The sequence below is a fragment of the Saccopteryx bilineata genome, chromosome 1, assembly GCF_036850765.1.
Source record: "Saccopteryx bilineata isolate mSacBil1 chromosome 1, mSacBil1_pri_phased_curated, whole genome shotgun sequence".
Classification (NCBI taxonomy): domain Eukaryota; kingdom Metazoa; phylum Chordata; class Mammalia; order Chiroptera; family Emballonuridae; genus Saccopteryx; species Saccopteryx bilineata.
This window is the reverse complement of record NC_089490.1, coordinates 230,681,171-230,703,874: the sequence shown is the minus strand read 5'-3', so window position 1 is coordinate 230,703,874 and position 22,704 is coordinate 230,681,171. Positions and strand designations below refer to the sequence as shown.

At 43.8% G+C, this 22,704-nt stretch overlaps 1 protein-coding gene and 1 non-coding gene across 3 annotated transcripts in view; both read right to left on the bottom strand.

Annotated features, from left to right (window-relative positions):
- The window catches only part of RAB3GAP2 (RAB3 GTPase activating non-catalytic protein subunit 2), a 55,737-nt gene that overhangs the window by 21,274 nt on the left and 11,759 nt on the right, over positions 1-22,704 (bottom strand). For both annotated transcript variants that reach the window (XM_066238090.1, XM_066238092.1), the window contains exons 3-17: positions 18,562-18,685; positions 16,980-17,061; positions 14,704-14,751; positions 14,551-14,626; positions 14,142-14,243; positions 13,770-13,869; positions 10,608-10,706; positions 8,732-8,880; positions 7,810-7,889; positions 7,593-7,682; positions 5,506-5,645; positions 3,823-4,039; positions 3,188-3,331; positions 2,893-2,975; positions 2,508-2,572 (exon numbers count right to left, since the gene is read on the bottom strand). In XM_066238090.1, coding sequence (XP_066094187.1) covers positions 2,508-2,572; positions 2,893-2,975; positions 3,188-3,331; positions 3,823-4,039; positions 5,506-5,645; positions 7,593-7,682; positions 7,810-7,889; positions 8,732-8,880; positions 10,608-10,706; positions 13,770-13,869; positions 14,142-14,243; positions 14,551-14,626; positions 14,704-14,751; positions 16,980-17,061; positions 18,562-18,685 — 1,599 coding nt within the window. The remainder of the gene's footprint in view (positions 1-2,507; positions 2,573-2,892; positions 2,976-3,187; positions 3,332-3,822; positions 4,040-5,505; positions 5,646-7,592; positions 7,683-7,809; positions 7,890-8,731; positions 8,881-10,607; positions 10,707-13,769; positions 13,870-14,141; positions 14,244-14,550; positions 14,627-14,703; positions 14,752-16,979; positions 17,062-18,561; positions 18,686-22,704) is intronic.
- Positions 9,488-9,619, bottom strand: LOC136321177 (small nucleolar RNA SNORA36 family). Its single transcript, XR_010728465.1, has one exon. It is a non-coding gene; the product is annotated as a small nucleolar RNA SNORA36 family (small nucleolar RNA).

Sequence of the window (22,704 nt, the reverse complement as noted above, 5' to 3'; positions counted from 1 at the left end):
CCAGCTTGGACTCAAGGTCGCTGGCTTGAGCAAGGGGTTACTCGGTCTGCTGAAGGCCCATGGCCAAGGCACATATGAGAAAGTAATCGCCTGACCAGGCGGTGGCGCAGTGGATAGAGCGTCGGACTGGGATGCAAAAGGACCCAGGTTCGAGACCCCGAGGTTGCCAGCTTGAGTGTGGGCTCATCTGGTTTGAGCAAAAAGCTCACCAGCTTGGACCCAAGGTCACTGGCTCGAGTGGGGGGTTACTCAGTCTGCTGAAGGTCCGCGGTCATGGCACATATGAGAAAGCAATCAATGAACAACTATGGTGTCACAACGAAAAACTGATGATTGATGCTTCTCATCTCTCTCCCTTCCTGTCTGTCTGTCCCTGTCTATCCCTCTATCTGACTCTCTCTCTGTTCCTATACAAAAAAATTAAAAAAAAAAAAAAAAAAAAAAAAAAGAAAGTAATCAATGAACAACTATGGTGTCACAACGAAAAACTGATGATTGATGCTTCTCATCTCTCCGTTCCTATCTGTCTGTCCCTATCTATCCCTCTCTCTGACTCTCTGTCTCTGTTAAAATAAAATAAAAAAACACAACATTTTTGAGTCTGTGAGGGAGAAATGGTTCTTAGTGGGTGCTCAAGAGGCTGGTCAGGCCTAGGATGACTCCACTACCTGGAGGACATAAAAAAAAGTGACCAAAAGGGTCAAATACCCTGAAAAACATCACCTGCACCTGTTCTGTCCACTAAGACACAAGCTACCAGCTGGCTTACTTCCTTACCTACTACCCGGTCTTCCAAAGTCAAAACTGGTTTTTCTCCCACTAGTGTCAAAAACACACAACTTTCACTAATAGATTTTCTAGCATGTCTTATAAAATCTATAGCTTTTACACAATTTGGTAGTATAAAGAAAAAAATATCAAGGTGACAGTTTGTACTATGTTTAAGTTTCCCAATTGTGCTGTTCCATGAAGTAAGAGAAGAAACATGGGGTCAAGGTGAGAAGACTATTTGGGTTGTGGCCCATTTCTGCTGCAGTTCCCTAAGCGGCCGCTCTAGACACCCACTTGTCACTCTAGACGTCACTCATAAATGAGTGACCCGTAACACCTGAGACTGTGCCCCCAAAGAAAGGACAGCTCACCAGCACCATCAGTGGAATGGAAAACTTGACTGAATGTCACAGGGACTTGCCTATGCTACATAAGATAACACAAAGGGTTTTAAAGAAGATAAAAGGGACAAAAGGTGATGAGTAGTCACTGAATTCTCCCACATATCCAGCATTACTTTTGCTATTGTGGATTATAAAAAAGACACATGCAGTAAGGCTCCTACTTGAAGGAGCTTAAAGAGGGAAAGACAAAGAAGTTGGAGAGCTGTGACTAATGAAATAACTAGAATAACTGAGTAGTCATTGGCTCTCTGGTCCTGATGCAGAGCCAAGGAGTTCACTGTATCCACGGGGATGGAAGTGTCCTGCAAGGTTGCAGCATTAGGACCCGAGCAGCATCCCAAGGGGACTGGGTAGGAGCAGGAGGGAAGGAAGTCCCAAGTTACATTCTAGACCTGGAGTTGAGGCAGGAGAGCAAAAGGGTCCTTCCACAGGATGAGTGGGAACGTGTGTTAGGACGAGTATTTTCAGAAGCGATTTATCATCAGCCAATCAGATGAAGAAGCTCAGAGCCTTAGCAATTCCCCTCTTAGGTATAAATGAAGAACTTTTATTTTTTACAGAGAATGTTTTTAAGAGTTTATTTGCGCCACACTGATGACAGATGCCGAGGAGCAAGATCTCAATGGCTGGGAGAAACTCCCGCGCATGGGCACCAGGAGACACATGGAAGGGTAATCATAGCATCATGGTTTAGAGCAGCAAGACTCTGCCAGCCACTGAACATGCATGGACGGCAGAGTGGCTGAGCTGTGGTCACGGGACTCGGAGCACTGTCCGTGAATCACGCAGCCAAGTGTGTCCTCATGGGGGAGACCCAGGAGCATGGGAGGAGGGACGTCAGGGGACATGGAGCATGAGCCCTTTACTATACAGTTTAAAAGTCAGGAAATACACCCACATGATTAAAGGAAACATAAAATGATATAACGCTGAGAAAAGCAACAGAGAAACAAGATTCTAGACACTGGTTGCCGTAGGGATGGGGGAAGGGAGGCGGCTGAGGGATGAGGGATGAGATCCGACTTTATCCTAAGCTGGGTGGACACCCCGTGGGTTTACTTTTCTCTTCTTTAACCTAAACATATATTTTGTACAGGGTTGTATGTGTATAAAACACATGCACTCACATGTGTAGTAAGAGTCCTAACTTTTTAAAAAAAGAAACAAAGAGATAGCAGGGTCTTGCACGTGGGAATAACAAAAAGAATGAACACGAGTAAAAACATGGCAAGAAAACAGCCCGTCACATCTGGAGAAAAATAAGAAGGTAAAGAAGGTCATCAGAGGGACACAGAACAGCCACTTGGCGGGGCAGCGTGTACACACACTTACTTGTTTTTTGGTTGCAGGGTACTTAATGTCAAGGATCAATTCCTTTATTTCTGTCTCAACCAAATCTGGAAAGAGAAAGTTGACCACAGTGAAACTTCCACTTTTATTGCAGGTAAACTTTATTCTGAAGGAAACATGCATGTATTTATATAAGCAGTCAGTTTAAAGGATGTCTGGGTCCCCTCACATTATTGCTGTAAACATTAACCTATCCTGATGGAGCAATTCACTGCAGAGCACACGGGATGACCTGCACCCCACCTCCTTCTGAAGGGGACCTGCTATCTCTCCTAATGGCCGTCGAGTCTTTTGACTGCTCCTTTTGGAACATCTTATGACTTTAAAAAGTGACGGTGTGTGCTTTATTCTGTTCAAGCACACCTACCAAGGTTGGGAGACTTTGTTTTCAGCAAGGTGGACAGTTTCTTCACCAGGTGCAGGTCCTTGGCGCGCTCGCTCTTCTTGTCACTGAAACAAGACATACACGCGCTCAAGAATGTGACATACTTTGCCTTCTAATTCTGACACTCCAGCTTTTTTTGGTCATTTATGTTCTTCCTACTTAACTTTAAAAGTATCAGTCTAATAAGAAAAAAAAACAATCACTACAAAACAAGAGCAAAACATGGGACTCGGAAAAGTTAGCAGATGGACATCAGTGAGCAGACAGGACATCTTACCTCAGTGCCAGATGGAAAGGAACGGTCACTGTTTTCACACTTGCGGACACAGGATCAACAAGGCAGATCTGGTACGTCTGTGGCTGCCAACTCTGACTTGTGACGTTATTTAAGCCCATTATTTTATAGCCGGGATACAGAAGCCTAAAGAAAGCAGACCAACATGGAACACATTAGAGAAATGGCGCTCTTTATAGCTAGGGAACCCTACATTATCAGCAAGCCAGGACATCAGTAAGGCAAATAAATACAAACTGATCCCCAAAACAGAAGTCAAGCAGACCATGATGAGCAGAGTTCCACCTATTAAAACACGCTTTTAAGTTAAGTGAGCACAGGCCTGAGCTGCAATGGCAAACAAAGCCTTCACATCTCACTTCAGAAGGACTCTTCCCTTTGGAGCTCCTGCAGCCTAAGTGAGGGGATGAATGGCAGCAGCAAAGCAAACTCCATTCAGTATACACCATGGCCTTTTCAAGAAGACTCCTTTGCTATCAGATACATGCAGGAAAAACCATAATAAAGAACGTTTCATGTCTCTGACAATGTGCAAACGCATCAGCAGATTCAGTCTAAGCTTTCCTCAGCTAAAGCACTGCTCGCAGCCCCCAGGGAGACGCCAGCTTGCGGCCTACCTGCAGTGCTTGCCCACGTTGAAGGCCCCCACTCTGGGCCCCTGCTGCGTGCTCCACACCTCTAAAATCCCCCTGCGTGGCGCGTAGATCACAAGGAACTGAGCCACTCGGCTGGGACCCTGCGTGTTTCCAAAGGGGGAGGAATCTGCCTTCTCTGGGACTCTCTCATGGAGGTCCTCAATAATTTGGATCCAGCCAGTCTGGGCACCCCGATACCCTTAGAGACAGAAGAAAAGGGATACTAATTAGTTAATTAATCTAAGTTTAATAGTAGCCTGCAGAAGTAGGATGGAATGTGGGGAGGGAGGAATTTAAGAAAAGTTGTAAAACTTGGTTATTTTTAAATTATGAAATATCTTGAACAAGATATTAATAATTATAATCAACATGGACTCAATCATGATGTCTTAATAGTAAAAAGCAAAAGGTATCGTTAAAGCCTCATACCTTCCTCCTTCTTGGGACACAGATGAGAAGGCTGGAGTTCCAGCAGCCATTTGCACCATGAGATAACCATGAATGGGGATGCTACATGGAAGGAGACTGGCTTCCTGAGGATATCATGGTGATTTCATATCAATCCTGTACTTGGCTCTGTTATTAGCAGCTAAATGCAATTCCCCACTGATATAATTACTAAAAAACTAAGTGAACCAACCCTGGTGAAGTGGACTGAATGTAGCAAAGGCAGAAAACTGAATTTAGAAATTGGCAATAACAGTGAGAATTGAAAAGTACAGAAAAAAGAGGTCAGAAGTACCTCTGAGCTCATTAGACTTAAAGATAGGCCAGTTGGGCCCTGGCCGGTTGGCTCAGCGGTAGAGCGTCAGCCTGGCGTGCGGGGGACCCAGGTTCGATTCCCGGCCAGGGCACATAGGAGAAGCGCCCATTTGCTTCTCCACCCCCCCCCCCCCTCTGTCTCTCTCTTCCCCTCCCGCAGCCAAGGCTCCATTGGAGCAAAGATGGCCCGGGCACTGGGGATGGCTCCTTGGCCTCTGCCCCAGGCGCGCTAGAGTGGCTCTGGTCGCGGCAGAGCGACGCCCCGGAGGGGCAGAGTGTCGCCCCTGGTGGGCGTGCCGGGTGGATCCCGGTCGGGCGCATGCGGGAGTCTGTCTGACTGTTTCTCCCCGTTTCCAGCTTCAGAAAAATACAAAAAAAAAAAAAAAAAAAAAAAAAAGGTCAGTTGGATGACTTGATTGGATCAAGTGTTGCTGACCCAAGTTCACATTAAAAAAAGAAAGCATAGCCCTGGCTGGTGGCTCAGTGATAGAGCATCAGCCCAGCATGTGGAAGTCCCAGGTTTGATTACTGGTCAGGGCACATAGGAGAAGTGCCCATCTACTTCTCCACCCCTCCCACTCTCACCTCTCTTTCTCTCTCTCTCTCTCTCTCTCTCTCTCTCTCTCTCTCTCTCTCTCTTCTCTCTCTCCTCCCCTCCTGCAGCCACGGTTTGATTGGAATGAGTTGGCCCCAGGTACTGAGGATGGCTCCATGGCCTCTGCCTCAAGTGTTAAGAAGAGCTCAGTTGCTGAGCAAGGGAGCAACACCCCAGATGGGCAGAGCATGGTCGCCCCCTAGTGGGCTTGCCGGGTGGATTCCGGTCACGGTGCATGAGGGATATTGCTCAACTATGGGGGTAAAAGACAAATTAACCTTTCTTTCTGAATTTTTCTAAAGCAGTACCTTTCCACATGCGTATTGCAATTCCTCGAGCCACATCCAATAGAATGACTCTGCCAAAGTCGTCTGTTACTGCAGCTAGTGTGTTACAGGGAGACAGACAGATGCTCTCACCATGGCGCCTAGAGTCTGGAAGCCCAAATCTAGTATTTAAAAAACAACAAATCTCAAATCACATTCCAATCTAGAAATATACGCCAAAATAAAGCATAAACGCAATAGGCTGAATCTGTTTTTTATACAGAGAAACATGAACCTTGCATGGATTAATAATGAACTGTTTACACCTGACATTTTACACTATAAAATACATAGTTGTTTCTTCCATTATAAAATAAAAACATCTATGTTTCACTTTGCAGGTTTTCTATATAAATACCCACAGCCTTATATTTTTAGAGAACATCAAGTCTACTACAACTATCTTTCCTCGATTAAGCACAATTGTCACAAAAAAACACAATACCCTCACAACCAACTGAATTTTGGAAAACTTGCTGCTACATGGGCATCTTTTGTCTATTTTATGGTCTCATTCTTAATCTGTTCAAGTTTTGCTGGACATCGTATCTTGCTGATACCAGGGTTATCAGTCTGAAGTGAGAACTTCCTTTCTCCTAAATAGTTATCTCTACCTGTGCTTCAGCTATCATTAGTATTAGAACTTTAAATAAAACTAAAGAAGTACAGAGAAAGGACCACAGAGCTCACTTTGACCAAAGTGTTTAAATTTGCTATATCTCTTAGGGCCATTTGGTGGTACTTTATACTAGGTAGTAAAAAATAATTTTAAAACAAAGTCTAGCACAAATCACACGCTCTCTTCCCAAACCTGACCAATACTCTGAACCTCCTACAGCTCCGATAAAGACAGCGAGGATGCAAAGCCAGCATTCTGAGGAGAGCCTGAATGCAAGCGATTCCTGATTTTATTTTTTCTAAAGAAATCTTTAAGTACTTTGTAATTTTTTACAGCTAACTGACAAACTCTTTTTAAAAAGAAAATCATCATCGATAGGTGTCTGCTAAAAAGCACTCTCAGGTATACATACTGAGCACCTGCGACAGAACCGGGAGACGGTGACGAATGAACCAGGCAAGGACCATTGTCCCCATGGAATTCACACTCTACTGGGAAAATCACACCAATGACTTTCAGAGGCCCCAGGGACTTGGGAGATTAAAGCAGCAGCTAAGCATACTGAAAGGCCACAGATCTCAGTCCGTTTAAAAATACTCAAATGTGCCCTGGCCGGTTGGCTCAGCGGTAGAGCGTCGGCCTAGCGTGCGGAGGACCCGGGTTCGATTCCTGGCCAGGGCACATAGGAGAAGCGCCCATTTGCTTCTCCACCCCTCTGCCGCACCTTCCTCTCTGTCTCTCTCTTCCCCTCCCGCAGCCAAGGCTCCATTGGAGCAAAGATGGCCCGGGCGCTGGGGATGGCTCTGTGGCCTCTGCCTCAGGCGCTGGAGTGGCTCTGGTCGCAACATGGTGACGCCCAGGATGGGCAGAGCATCGCCCCCTGGTGGGCAGAGCGTGGCCCCCGGTGGGCGTGCCGGGTGGATCCCGGTCGGGCGTATGCGGGAGTCTGTCTGACTGTCTCTCCCTGTTTCCAGCTTCAGAAAAATGCAAAAGAAAATGCAAAAAAAAAAAAAAAAAAAAAAAAAATACTCAAACGTGGCCCTGGCCAGTTGGCTCAGTGGTAGAGCATCGGCCCGGCATGTGAAGTCCCAGGTTTGATTACCGGCCAGGGCACTCAGGAGAAGCACCCATCTGCTTCTCCACCCTTCCCCCTCTCCTTCTTCTCTGTCTCTTCTCCTCCCGCAGTCAGGGCTCTATTGGAGCAAAACTGGCCCGGGAGCTGAGGATGGCTCCATGGCCTCTGCCTCAGGCACTAGAATGTCTCCTGCTGCAATACAGTAGTGTCCCAGATGGGCAGAGCATCGCCCCCTGGTGGGCATGCTGGGTAGATCCCAGTTGGGCACATGCGGGAGTCTGACTGCCTCCCTGCTTCTAACTTCGAAAAAATACAAATAAAATTAATAAAATAAAATAAAAACACTCAGATGTGAAAGGCGCGCGGTGGACTTGCCTCACAGCTAAGGGAGTGGCCGGTTCGACCTTTGGCTTCTGCTTCTGGACGGCTTCTTCCTCGTGCTTACTTTTCCAACCAAGCCAACCACTGAAAAGAGCAAGCAGGAGGTTAAAACCAGGCTTCCAGGGTTCCCAAGGGCAGACTATCAGATTAGAAGCCAAAACCAAGCTGGACGCGAATTCGATGAGGTTTAATGTGACTGTTAGGCGATTACCTGGCGGCGTTAAACAGAGCAGAAGTAAGTTTGCTGGCAACGGCCAGGGCCACGTGAGATAGCAACGGCTGCGTGCTTCCCTGGGGAAAAAACACGTGGAAAACGTAACAGGTGGCAAAGGAACAAGACATACTTTCTAAACCAGGCCTGCTCTAAAAAGCTAGAAACGGCTGTCAAGCCTGGACTAGCAAGGGTATGTATGCGGCTTCTCTCCGAAGGCACAGGAAAAACTTTATTTTAGGAGGTAGCAATATCATCAGAAGTTTTATGTACATGGTGTCAATGTAAAAATCACAATGTAAAAGTCTGTTTTATGTTTAGGACTTCCCTCTTTAAGTGGCCACAGGATTTACCATTTTAAACCAGGACATAAGATGGCATTCCTGTAGGAGGGCTGGATTTCCCAGCTACTCACCACTGGCTCTTTTCCCTCTTTTAAAAATAAAAATATTTTTTATGAAAGTAAAAAGATAGGTTGGGCAGTTCCAAGAAGGCAGCTTTCTAAGTGAGAAGAGCTGCCAAGTCTAACACCTGACCCTCCCCACTTTAAGAAGCCATTTTTACCACTTAGCGATGGTCGGCAGCCGGTTCTGGCCAGATAATTCCTTGTTAACGGCAGTTCCTGGTGGCTGACATCCACACCCCTGAGCTCTGACCCCTGCCCCAGTATCTAAGGGCAACTCAAGTGTCCAAGAACTTGGGGCATCAGAAACAAAGAAGTTTGTTATACACTGATGTTAGTACCTTTTCAATTAATTTAAAGAATTTAGAAGAAAATGAGCGGAGATTCACTTGAGCTTAAACCGAAATGGAGAAATGGAAACTGCTTCATCTTTCTAAGGCTAAGGCACCATCTCCATTTTGTGGACGAGCTGAAAAACCAGCCTGTGGCCTGACTCTTGGCCAGGGATGAAACTCTTACCTCTAACGCATAGAAGAAGCCAGTGAATGGATTGGAGCCTACAGTGATGTACTGCGACATGGCTGGTGGACTGTTTTTAATGGCTGCGTTAAATCCGCCTATGTTGGAGGCAGTCTTCATTTGATCAAAAGGGGAAAGCGTCATAATACCTAATAATAAAGCGACAACACATGATTCCAATGCACTGAAATGACACTGCTATTATTGGTCACTGAATGTTTACTTCCATTCCATTCTAAGAGACTAGCTGCTCAATTTTATTTAACAGGTAAAAGTCATTTTTAAAAGCTACAAAATTAGCATCATAACATTTTGGTAATATTAAAGTTGCCGTCTACAATTCCTCTATGCCACACTGTATTACACCTGACATTTGCTGCTTCCTCTGCTGAGACGGTTCCTCCTACACCCCCTTCGGTGGCCGGCTCCTTCTCACCCTCAAGTCCCAGTCTGAATGTCACCTCCCTGGAGAGGACTTTCCTCACAGGCCTACCTGAAGCACCTCTTTCCTTTATCATAATTCTGATTTTTTTCATGATGTGTGCTAACATTCTGCCATATTATACATTTGGTCTGGTTACTGTTGGTTCCCTTAGCACCAGAACGTAAGCTTCATCAGGGCAGGGTCCTGTCTGCTTTGTATTTCTAGAACTGATATTATTAGCTCCTGGGACATCCTAGGTACTTGTTCATTTATTTGTTGAATGAGCCAATCAGATCCTTACATAAGTTCACGCATTTCCCTCCCCCCCCCCTTTTTGTAGGCTGGGAAGTAAATGGAGAGAGTTATGTTTTCCACCCACTCATTGTTCCTAGCCCGTTTCAATGTTCCAAAGTTTAATTAACAGAACAGGGATGCTACCCTGAACTGAACTCAACACTTTGGAATTCTGTAGCATTTTTATGTCAGCAAAAAAAGTGAAGACACAGGGAATGTGTACCAATCAGGTGTTTGGCACAGAGAACTGTATACAATACTATTACAATAAGTGCTCTGCATGTTATTACCTCCTGTCGGCCTCTAAACCACACTCCTGCCCTTCCTCCCTGCTCGTGCCCAGGGGCCAGTGTGCAGACCATGCGGACCTTCTCCAAAGTGATTTTTCTAACAGGCTGAGCTAGTATCCTTTTCCTGCTCTGAATTCTTCCATGGCTCCCAGTGTGGCTTTGAGAAAGCTCAAAATGCCTCTCCACAGGACCCTGGGCCCATCACTATCTGATTTCTATTTCTGTCTATGGCTTCACTCTTGTTCTGCTTGGCACCTGCTGTTTCTCCAGGAGATAACACGTTCCTACCCCCATGCCTACATGGCAAGAATGCCTCCTCTGTGCTGTTCTCCTGGTCATGTCCTTCTCCTTCTATGCTCAGAGGACCTCAGTGCCGGGACCTCTATTGGCCCCCACTGCAGCCGGCCCACATCTACTATAACAACCGCAAGGCTGTGGCCCTGTAACCGTTCTCCACGCTTCTTCCAACTACACCCGTGTTTCTGACAGCAGGGACCATGCCTTCTCCTCTGTGTTCCTGATGCCTAGCACAGCAAGCTGGTAACAAGGAGAAATCTGCTTTTAGCTATATTCTGCTGCTTTAAAGGTTACACTTTTAAAGACTAATCCATATGGTAATTATATGGATTAAACTTGTCTGCAAAAAAATGAAATCAGTACGTGACAACACTGTGCAGACTGCTGCTGAGCACACGATTATCAAAACTGTTCAAGAAATAAACCTATGATAATCCATACTAACTTCCAAGTGCCTCACTAAAAACAAGGCATTTTCTTTTCATATAACCAATGATACTTCAACCAAAAAGTAAATTTTATACCAAAGTATAAAAAGTAAATTCCAAAAGAACTGAACTATAATACTTACCAATACTAGCATGATCAATAATAGTGTCAATGTCTTGTAGACCCCACTTCTTGTAAGCTAATGGTGGTGGTTGTATGTTCTCATTGCCTGATGCTGCCGCTGTCAAAGATAAAAATTAGACAAATCAAGCTTAACTCTAATGGACAGAATAAAGTTTTATAAGAACAAAATCAAAAAAATGTTAACTTATTTTTCTAAAATTTCAACTAACAGTAATGAGACATAATAATGTAAACAAAGCAGACGGAGATTTATTCACACTGAGACAATGCATATAAAACGCACATGTTAAAAGGGCACACTGGCTGTCACAAGAGATTTGGGAACACTCCAGTAATTAGAGAAGACTATTAAAAACTCTGTGACTAGGCCCTGGACGTTTGGCTCAGTGGTAGATCATTGGCCCAGTGTGCCGAAGTCCAGGGTTCAATTCCCGGCCGAAGCACACAGGAGAAGCGCCCATCTGCTTCTCCACCCCTCCCCTTCTCCTTTCTCTCTATCTCTCTCTTCCCCTCCCACAGCCAAGGCTCCACTGGAGCAAAGTTGGCCCAGGCATTGAGGACGGCTCCATGGCCTCTGCCTCAGGTGCTAGAATGGCTCTGGTTGCAATGGAGCAATGCCCAAGATGGGCAAAACATGGCCCCCTAGTGGGCATGCCAGGTGGATCCCGGTCAGGCACATGTGGGAGTCTCTGTCTCCCTGCTTCTCACTTCAGAAAAATACAAAAACCCTCACAAAAAACAAACAAACTCTGTGACTAATAATCAGGGTCAATGCAAACTGCAATTGGAGCTAAGTAAGCAATTTTTTTCCCTTGAGAAAGTGGATAACATCCTGGGGACAACAACCAGGATCTCCCTTTGAAAATCTAAAGCCCCGATAATGTGCTGGATGGAGTCCTTACTGCAAGGTCTCTACTGCTAGAAACGTGTTAACAGCGGTAGTACCACCAGGAAAAAGGAATGAAATCCCAACCATTACCCTACGAAAAGTGACAGTCACACATTCTGCCACAGGCTCATGCACAAGGTCTACTTATCAGTAAATTCTCAAGCTAGACATTAGAATATGGCAGGATGCTCGCTGTTTATTCTGGAAAGTGAAGTATTTTAAAGAAGTAAAAATACAGTCCGCTACACATTCCAATTTGACAGGTAAGGCCAAGAAGAGAGAATTTTCCTATATTGTAAAATAAAAGTCACAACAATTTGTGGCTAAGTAATCAGAATTCTTTTTAGAGCAATTTATAATGAGAGGGCACTAAATGGCTTATGTACTTATTCTGGGAAACAAAATGGCTCTATGGTCTTATAAATAACAAAATAAACAGGAATTCAAAAAGAGTAAAAATGGCTGAGAGTACAGATTATGTAATAACTGTCCATTTCTAGTTCATTTTGTTGACAGAATCCTTACCTACAGAAAACTGCCAGTCCTTCTGGGTATATATAGTATAGTGACTATTTTAACCATCCTTAAAATAGTAAGTTTGTAATGGGTTAAATTTGAATAATTTTTTAAATTATGAAAATTCAAACAAATTCTGACTTAATAGAAAAAGTCTGTATTAAGAGAACCACATGACCAAGACTTCAGAATTGTACCAATCACATCCACCTGCTACAAAGACCATGAAAAACATTCTATTGTCATAGAAGAGGCTGTGTTCTTCCCCTAGGAGAAATTATTTATTTTGCATCCTACAGTTTAATTCAGGATTTATAAACAGCCTTTAGGAGTCAGCAAGCCCATCCTAATTAACCAGTATTTGCAGGGAGCTGTCTAAAGCATGTAAGAGTTAAAACTTTGGTTTAGGGCCACTAAGGTCCCTCTCACCCAAACTCAGAGGAAAAAGAGAAAGTCGGCATGTATATTGGTATTTTCACTTACTTAAGGCTTTTGTCCCGTTTAAACATCTTTAAAAATGGGATTTAACTTTGATGGTACGTCTTTCACAGGCAGTGTTTTTGCTTCTTAGCGACACGAAATAACAAATGCATCTTATAATCAATGGCACCTTGCATCTGGTGATATACAATATCTTCTCAAAATACACTGCTCACAAAAATTAGCGGATATTTTCAAAATGAATCTGAAGCTATAAAATATCCAATTTTTGTGAGCAGTGTATTATGATGGCAACGAAATGTAAACTGAGGGGCATATAAGTAAGAAATCTTTCAGCCCTGGCCAGTTGGTTCAGTGGTAGAGCGTCAGCCCAGCATGTGGAATTGCTGGGCTCAATTCCCAGTCAGGGCACACAGAAGAAGCATCCATCTGTTCTCTACCCCTCCCCCCACTTCCTTCTACTTCATGGCTCATTTGAGCAAGTTGCCCCAGGTACTGAGGATGGCACCAGGGCCTCGTCTCAGGCACTGAAATAGCTTGGTTGCCAAGCAACAGAGCAACAGCCCCAGATGGGCAGAGCATAGAGGGCTTGCCAGCTGGATCCTGGTCAAGGCACATGCAGGAGTCTATCTCTCTGCCTTCCTGCCTCTCAATAATAATAATAATAATAATAATAATAATAATAATAATAATTCTTCCGTATTTGTATCCTTTCACCCCCAAGTCTGGAGACAATGTAGATACCTGTATCTTTAGGTCTCTAACTTTTCTCCATTCACAAATGTCCCAGGTTAGCAAAAAGGAGCTGATGTCGACTCCTATTGATCTTGCCTACCCTGGGGGAAACTCCCCCTGCGCAGAGTGACATCTTTACCCTTGGCAAGGATGGAAGCAATGTAGAATCACATGACTTTAACAGACTGACCCAACAGCTGCTGGTCTAGTGAGAAATTTGGTTGCTCAGGTAGATGCAACTAAGTTCCTGACTCCAAAGCTGACTCTGAATACAGTTGCAAATCTCTCTCTTAATTCACCAAGATATAGTGCTGACTTGGTAAATAAAGCTGTTGTTCCCGGGCTGGTCACGCTCTCCACTGGAACATGTGGACAATGTGGACAACGCTGATGCTTCACTCCTTGCTTGTGCCTTACAAAACATTCTACCCAACCATGGACTCCCATTCCTACAGTAGCAGGTTTTTAACCTTAAACCAAATAGGGAAGGCCTTTCTAATTTAGAAGACATATTTAATTATCTAAGCAAGTTAAATTAAATAACATGATCAAGTTAGCTATTTCTTGCCAAAAAATTACCTTTTGCCACCTGATTTCGACAAGCACGAAGAGACTGAAAAAGGCTAAATCCATCAATAGTCACAATGGCAGCTGGATACAAAATACTCAGCTCTTCATTCTACCAAAGAAATAAGAAGAAAATAATAAATCGTTAGCATCACCTAATAAGCATATCCGTATATCTATTAGAACTGAATGTCATAATTAATGTAAAATAAAAAATACTATGATTACAACTGTCAACCACCAACACTCAGTATCAGGCAGAGGAAAGTAAAAAATAAATAAAAAATTAATTTCAGAATGCCTTTGGCAACAGACTTCAGAATCTTGTCAAATAACTATGCAGATGCACAGGGTGAACAAGCACTCCACACGAATGCGGCACACCTGCTCCGTCACACCGGGGTGTCGTGGGATCTCGTAGGTCCTGCATTTCAGCTGCAGCACGGGGTCCTCATTCAAAAGCTGTGCAAGCAGGAGCACCCCATTCTAGGAGGAAGCACAGGAAGAGCCTGCTATTTTCTCGCTAATATACCTCAACATATGGCCAGGGAGAGTACCATTTCCCTAACAAATTTTCCATGGACCCCAGAGCCTCTCTTTTCAGAAGAAGGCATAACTTTTCTCTTCTGCATAACTTTTACCAGAACTTTCTACCACTGCCCCTCCCCTGTCCAGCCTCCACCCCCAGAAATATCAACCACACATTCCCAATGGGCAGGCAGTGGGGCCACATAATTACGTGCTCCAGTCCACCGGTGTTGTCTAACCATTGATCACTGACCACTGAGCTCACCTCCGTGTAGAAGCGCACGGAACCGGAGGTGAAGCCCAGAACGATGCAGGTCCAGTCAGGACGCCCAGTGGAACTCCTGTCACAAACGAAAGTCATGGCTGTGACAGCTCACAGAGCAGAGCAAAGCAGACACACAACCCCATCCAGCCTTACCTCTTCTGGCTGGCTAGTGGGATACACAGGGCGCTGGTCACACACTCCCTAAAAACAAAAACAAAACCATGCGCTTATCTATTGAATGTCCATGGCTTTATTTCTCGCCAACACAATGCTCAAGGGCAGCACGTGGAAGGGGAGCTCTGCAAACAGTGGCATTCACTGCCTGAGTACAACGACAGTAACCTCCACCGTTAAGTAGGGTCAAAAAACCCACTCCCATGAAAGGCAACGTCACATTTACTTGAAGTTTAATAAAAAAAACAGTATTTTTTATTCTGTATTGCCATGAAAAGCAGGACAGGGAAGAAAGCAGACTGGACTGCACACACTGATCACAGGCACGGGACTGAGAGAACATCACTGCGCACCAGGCTGCCCTCATTTCCCAACGTGTCCCCGCCCCGCCCCCCCAGTGAGGACTGGGCAGAGGGCAGGAGGGACTGCCGGTCCCTGTACTGCGGCTCTGCAGAGCACACTACTTAGGGACATATGGTACTCAGCTGGTGGGCTTCCTTTTGCATATTCTGCGGAAATTGCCCCAATAGCCTACAGTACTTCTAAGCATAAGCAAGGCTGCATGTTCCCTATAAGATTTTTTTTTCTTTTGACATATAGACTTGAAAAATCTGTCAGGAGCTCTGAGACTAAACCTCAAAATTAAAATAACTCCTTGACTATTAGTTAAGCAGCCAAACCTCAGGCCAACAGCACCTTATTTGAGAAACCATAATTGCTCTTGCCCTGCCCATCATGGTAGGTGATAAATGAACAAAACCAATGTTTTCTGTTTGTTGTTTTTAAAGTAATTCACCCATTACATTGGCTTTGCATTTGTAACAGAAATGAAATGTCTTTAAAATGCTTTGGACTAAGTGACTTAAAGAGAAATATTTTCATTTTTTGATAAGACATTTCCCTGAGAATCTACAACATGCCAGGCATGTAACATGGGCCTCCCCTCAGCTGTCTTTGATCTGAATTCAAAGTCTGAAAAATCTTACTCATCCTGATCACAGAACTTTAAGTCATAAAAATTTAATTCAGAACAGTTTTTGGCTCCAGGTTCCAGGCCAGCAGCTCCATCATGTAGCCACGCTGGAGATCTGGGTTTAGAACCCTTCCTGGGACCGCAGGAAATCTGAATTACCAACTTCGTTGCTGAAGTACTTACAAATTTTAAGAATTAATGTAGCCTTCAGGTGGTGCACACACAATACAATATACAGATGATATAACACTGCTCACAAAAATTAGGGGATCAGGGAACGTGGAGATACTCCAGTACTTTCAGCCTTTTGTATAGTGCATTTTCACCAATGAAATAAAAGTTGGTTTTGCATCTCATTTGCACAAACAATTTTCTTTGACTTGTTTCCTTTTCTGATGTTATTGTTTAATAAAAAAAAAATCAGCACTGGCCAGTTAGCTCAGCAGTAGAGCGTCGGCCTGGCAAGTGGAAGTCCCATGTTCGATTCCCAGCCAGGGCACAGAGGAGACGCACCCATCTGCTTCTCCACCCTTCCCCATCTCCTTTCTCTCTTCCCCTCCTGCAGCCATGGCTCCATTGGAACAAAGTTAGCCTGGGTGCTGAGGATGGCTCCATGGCCTCTGCCTCAGGGGCTAGAATGTCTCCAGTTGCAGGGGAGCAATGCCCCAGATGGGCAGAGCATTGCCCCGTAGTGGGCATGCCACGTGGATTCCAGTCGGGTACATGCAAGAGTCTGTCTCTTTGCCTCCCTGCTTCTCACTTCAGAAACACACACACAACAATCTAATGCTTCTTTTATCACTTCATATTCATTTTGAAATATCCCCTTGTTTTTGTGAGCAGTGTATTACAGAATTGTACACCTAAAACCTATATAATTTTATTAACCAATGTCACCCCAATAAATTCAATAAATAATAAAATAATTTTTAAAAAAGAATGAATACAGCACTGCCCCCTTTGATTACAAGCTCAATGCTAGCAAAGCAAAGAAGACAATCGCTACCCTTGACTTTCTGGCTGAATAAAATCAGAACTAAAAAAGCAGAAAGAAAAACAAAATGTAGAAAATATCTTATAAGATTCTTTCTGAACTCTTCTTTAAATCCTCTTCAGTTTTTTTCTTAATCACCTGATAAGTAAAATTAAAATTTGCTAACTGAAATCATGCTCTACAACCTCAAAGTTGGAATAAAGATGAAACTTAACAGATTCACTTACAAGTCAAACAATTTTACATACACACTTAACACAGAGACAAAAAAGATTAACTGGTACCTACCCTTCTTCAACATTTAAAGAGCCACTCCAAGCAACAGCAAATTGCATTTCTTCCTTTCTTTTGTCACTGTATTTCCATTTTGCTGAAAAAATTAAGTTATCATATAAAATGAATTTAATTGTGGTATATGAAAACAGTTTAATTTATAAATTTTACTCTTTCCCTTTAGAAAAATTTAATAGTTCTGTACTAACAGATTTGGGTCTTAAATATAAGATAATATTTAAATTTATTTATTATTATTACTTTTTTTTTGTATTTTTCCAAAGTGAGAAGTGGCTGGGGGGGTCAGACAGACAGACTCCTGCATGTGCCCGACCGGGATCCACCTGGAATGCCCACCAGGGGGTGATGCTCAGCCCATCTGGGGCATTGCTCCAATGCAATCAGAGCCATTCTAGTGCCTGAAGTGGAGGCCATGGAGCCATCCTCAGCCCCCAGGGTCAACTTTGCTCTCATGGAACCTTGGCTGCGGGAGGGGAAGAGAGAGAGGAAGGAGAGGGGGAGGTGTGGAGAAGCAGATAGGTGCTTCTCCTGTGTGCCCTGGCCAGGAATCGAACCCAGGACTTAATATTTACATTTTTATAAGATTTTTATAAAACTCTACCTTTAGTCTCTCCTTCTTGCAATTAAATCCATATATTTATTTTATTTTTATTTTTTTACAGAGACAGAGAGTCAGAGAGAGGGATAGACAGGGACAGAGAGAGATGAGAAGCATCAATTATTAGTTTTTCATTGCATACTGTGACACCTTACTTGTTCACTGATTGCTTTCTCATATGTGCCTTGACCGCGGGCCTTAAGCAGACCAAGTAACCCCTTGCTCAAGCCAGCGACCTTGGATCCAAGCTGGTGAGCTCTGTTCAAACCAGATGAGCCCACGCTCAAGCTGGCAATATCAGGGTCTCGAACCTGGGTCCTTCCGCATCCCAGTCCAACGCTCTATCCACTGAGCCACTACCTGGTCAGGCTAAATCCATATTATAATGTTATTAATTCTTATGTACCTCCCTCTCCCACTTTTAATTTATAAAACTACTTTTATTGTCCGAGGGCAAAAATAACTTCCCGTTAGATTTATGCTCCTGGAGAGCACCCTAATTTACGACACCATTCTGCAGTCATTTAGTGCATGATCTCATTTTGATCAGTGAGGCTTTCACTGGACACTCAAACCTTAATTTTAATCTTCGACAAACATTATGAGCTGAAAACTTATGCCCCAAATGGGAAACTGCAGTGGCTTTCAAATCATAGCTGGAAATCTCCTCCCTCTCATTATTACTAAGGGGTCAGCGGCCTTCTTAGCTCCGACTGCCCCTTAGGACCAGGCAGTGGCAGCCATGTCTCTGAAGTGCCACTAAGAGATGGCTGAAGTATCTGTAGCCGAGAAAGAAAAACCGGGGGGCAGGGGGGAGAAGAAAAATACAAAAAAAAAGTTTTTTATACAATATATAAAATAAACTATTGAATGACACCATATAATATCTACAATAGAAATGGCATTTTTTTCTTTCTAACATTTTCTCTTCTAGTCTTGCATTAAAATGAAGACCAAGGGAAAAGGATAGATACTCACGCACTAGAAACACAGCCTTTTGCTCCCGAGCTATAACCATGAGATCATTGGTCGGCGATAAGGATAAGACACAATCTTGAAGCCAGGAAGTTTTCTGTGTTTTGCAAGTATTTCCCTCTTCCTCCTGTGAGTAGAATACAATGACATGCAGAGATACTGAAGGTGTTTCAACTTGGCTTGTCTGCCTTCAAGGGTGACAAGGAAGAAAAAGGAAAAGAAGTCTTCCCTAATCCTTTATAAAGTTTCAACATATTGAGACTTTATAAACGACAAACAAACCTCAGCTTTGAATAGTAATACAAAAATATTAAAATGTAAACAAATATAAAGTAGCGAGACATTAAAAGAAGTATTGCGTGGGGATCACTCCAGAAATGATTCAGTATTAGAAAATTTGGTAATAATCCTACTCCAGAGACACAGCTAGGTTGCATGCAGCTACACAGAAACTAGAGAGCAAAGAAAACTATCTGCTGATTATGGGCGTAGGATCTGTGAACTATTTGGTAAATCTGATACTTCTTTCTTTTTATTTGACCTGAAAGGTGTTTTCATTTTATCCAATGGAAAATTTAGTCATTATATAAGTAAATTCCCATGGTTAAAAAACCAACAGATCTAGAGAGGTCTCCTGTGGAGAGTCTCTCTCACACTTCTGTACTGCACCTGCCCTGCTGTCCACTCAAGAGAGAGCCCATGTCACCAGCTCTGCTGTGTACTTCCGTGGACATGTCTGCACATACAAGTGAATACATTCACACTACCCTTCCCCCTTTTCCTAACACAAATGGTAGCACACAATATATAGGGATTGACAAAAGTAGGTTTGCAGAAGATGACAAAAACAATAATTAATAAACAATAATACAAGAATAAACCCTGTTTCAGTTCACAATGGTGAACCTACTTCTGCCCATCCCTGTACATACTTCTACTTTAGTTTTCTCTGTTAACATATACCTTAGATTTCATTCCATGTGGAGTTTCTTTACTTTTTAGTGGCTGCATGGGATTCCATTGTACTGACACACCACAGTTTATTTACCCAGCCCCTACTGACGAACATCTGCGATGCGTGTGCTCTCTTGCTGCTACAAACGATGTGACAGTGAATAATCTTATGCATCTGTCAGCTGGTGTGGGAATTTATCAGCAGGATAAATTCCTAGAAGTGACATTGCTGGATCAAGGGAATGTGTATTATTAAATTTGTTAGTCCCAAACTGTGCTCAACAGATGTGTTATTTTGCAATCCAACCGGCAAGTTTTGAAAGTGCTTGCTTCCCCAGAAATGTTTCAAAAAATGCTTTAACTCCGGGTGTTGGTCAATCTAACATGAAAAGTGCAATCTCAGTATAAGAGGCACTCTCTCATATGCTTAAGGAGGCTTTTCCATAAACAGTGTGTCCCTTTCCTTTGCAGACTTCCTAGCAGGCTGTGCTGTTCCATTTCTAACTGACTGTAAGAACTCTTTACAGGTACGGAAAACTGGCCTTGCAGCTGCCAAACACTTCTATGTGCCAGACACTGTGTTATTTGATTTACACATAAATCTTAATTTTCGCAGTAACTCTGTAAGGATTACAGGTGCCATGACTCCTCATATTGAGATGGAGAAAGAGATTGATCAAGATAACTTCCCCAGGTTACACAGATGGACCAGAGATATGAACTCAGGCCTGGGGTTCAACTGCATGGCCAGCCTTGTGTGGCTTCCTGCACCGTACTGCCGTGGGAAGCTGTCCCACAGCGCCTATAAATCTCAGCTGCTCTGCCTCTCTCCTTGCTGCTGTGACTTGGGGTGACTAGGGAGCAGGCCTGCTGTTGTGCATTCTGCATTAAGGTGGTGATGAGAAGCTCTACTCTACCTCTATACTAAAAGACTAGCACCGCTCAGTGATTAAAAAGCAATGAAGTGTCATGGAAAAAATAAGTAAGTGGCACAGAGCATGTAGTCTAACCTAATCGAATTCAGCCACATGAGTGGCTGCAGTAACTGGTTCTGCAAAGGGTCATTATGTATTTAAGATTTTTGTTTAACTAGTCTCTCTGTAAAGATCGGCATGAAATAGCCCCTCCCTTTAAACATAATTAAACAGTGAGTAACTGATTGACATATACGGAGCACTCTTCAAATTGAAAAGGTCGTGAACGCTAAGAAACATGAGCTCAAGCTCGCCTGGTGGTTCAATAGTTCGCTCTGGGCTTCTCAGCCTGGGCACCCTGACACGCGTGGCTGGACAAGCCTGTACCCTGAGCTCTGTCCTGTTCTTCGTGGCAGATTATGTCATTCCTCGCCTCCACCCACCAACCACTGACAGCGCTCTCCCAGCTGGGACAGCCACAAACATCTCTAGACATGGCCAAGTGTCCTCTGCAGAGCAAAATGCCCCAATTGAGAACCACCAGTTCAGCTGAATTAATAAACATATTGTAAAATTTGCTTTCAATCAACAAGTTAATTCACTCTGAAACTGGAGTATTAGATGCAACAGTGTGATCAAGGACCCTTCCCCTTCCCCACACACTATGTCAAAACTGCTCTCAGATCACGAAGGGATTATATAACCTCATAAAGAAATGAAGGAACCATGGAGATAATTTCATTCAAACTCCTCACTCAGGATACCAGGGCCTGGAAAGAATAAGTGAATGAGCACATTTAAAGTAACATCCGCTCATCTAGTCCTTGGACACTAGCAACTCTGGTTCCTTACCTTTAAAACAAGGGGACTGGACAAAACACAGCAGTTGATTTCACAAGTCAGGATACGCAGTTTGAAACACACTGCTCTAAGTGAGGGTTTCTCCACCCTAGCACTAGGGACATTTGGGGCAGAATATGATCCCTGCAGGGGGCTGTCCTGTGCACTGCAGGTTCTTCAGCAGTCCCTAGCCTGCACCAACCAGATGCCAGGGTACTCTCAGTATGACAACCAACATCTCCAGAAATTGCCAAATGAGCCCTGGGGGGCCAACTGCTCCTGGTGGAGAACTCCTGCTCTAGGCAAGTCCAGGATGGGCCAGTGAACCCTTACTTAGACCGGGATGAGAGAGGACAGAGTTCCCAAGGGTCCAGCTCAATGCACCTGGGGGGGCAGGGGCGGAGTCACAGCAGGAGTACAGACCAAGAATAAAGAGTGTAGGTCTGTCCCACGCCACCTGTTTCAGGGGACCCTCAAGTCCACCACCATCACCAAAGTGCTGGAACAGCAGAGATGAAGGAATACCCTCTCCAGGCTGGATCACAGTGAACGGGTGTGGGGTTTTACAACAAAGCTGGATTTCCAACTCATTGCAAAAGCTCCGGCTGGAAGGCGGGCTAGGAAGACCTAAGGAGACGGCTCCGGGAGCACGCATACACCCGGGGCGGCCGACAAGACGCAAGCGTATTCCTGTTTTGTGCCATGAAAGCGTCTGTCGACCAGTGAGGTTTTCTGAAAACTTCCCCACAGTATCGGAGCCCACAGTCACCACTACGCTCCCAGAAGGTACTGATTCTAAAATAACACCATCATTTGACAAGGTAATTTCCCAAGAGAAGCATGAAATTCAAAAAAAAAGAAAACAGTGCCACTAGGACCTACCTTGGCTTTCCACAAAAACTAGCACCTACCTAGTTAAGTCACATTACAGGCATCCACTAGCTATAAACATAACTCCTGTTGGGGCTGGGGTGGGTAGAATGTATAATTTTATTTAAATGTGGCCTAAACATCAAGAATTTTTTTTCTTTGAATTGAGAGCAATAAAACTTCTTAATGTGCACAAATACAGATTATGAAACGTAGATTATGAACAGGAATGCTTTCTAAATAACTAGGTCTGTAAGATATATTTTAAAAAAATTCTTTCTTTGATTTTAAGCCCACAAATTCGCCAAGTAATTATTTTTTCACAATACAGCAGATGGTAAAATTGCAGTAATTTCACAAGCTTTTCAATTACAGCTGGGCACTATCGAGGCTGGTCAACTGCCACTTTGTAAACAGCAGCAGATCGTTTGTGGTAGGTCAGCCACTGCAGTGACTAGATGGCTACTGAAGTAGCCAGAAGAGTTTTTAGAAGTTTTCAACTTTAGTATAAAAATAAATCCATCATTTGCAATTTATATTGTTACCGTCATGGTGCTAACCTTCACAG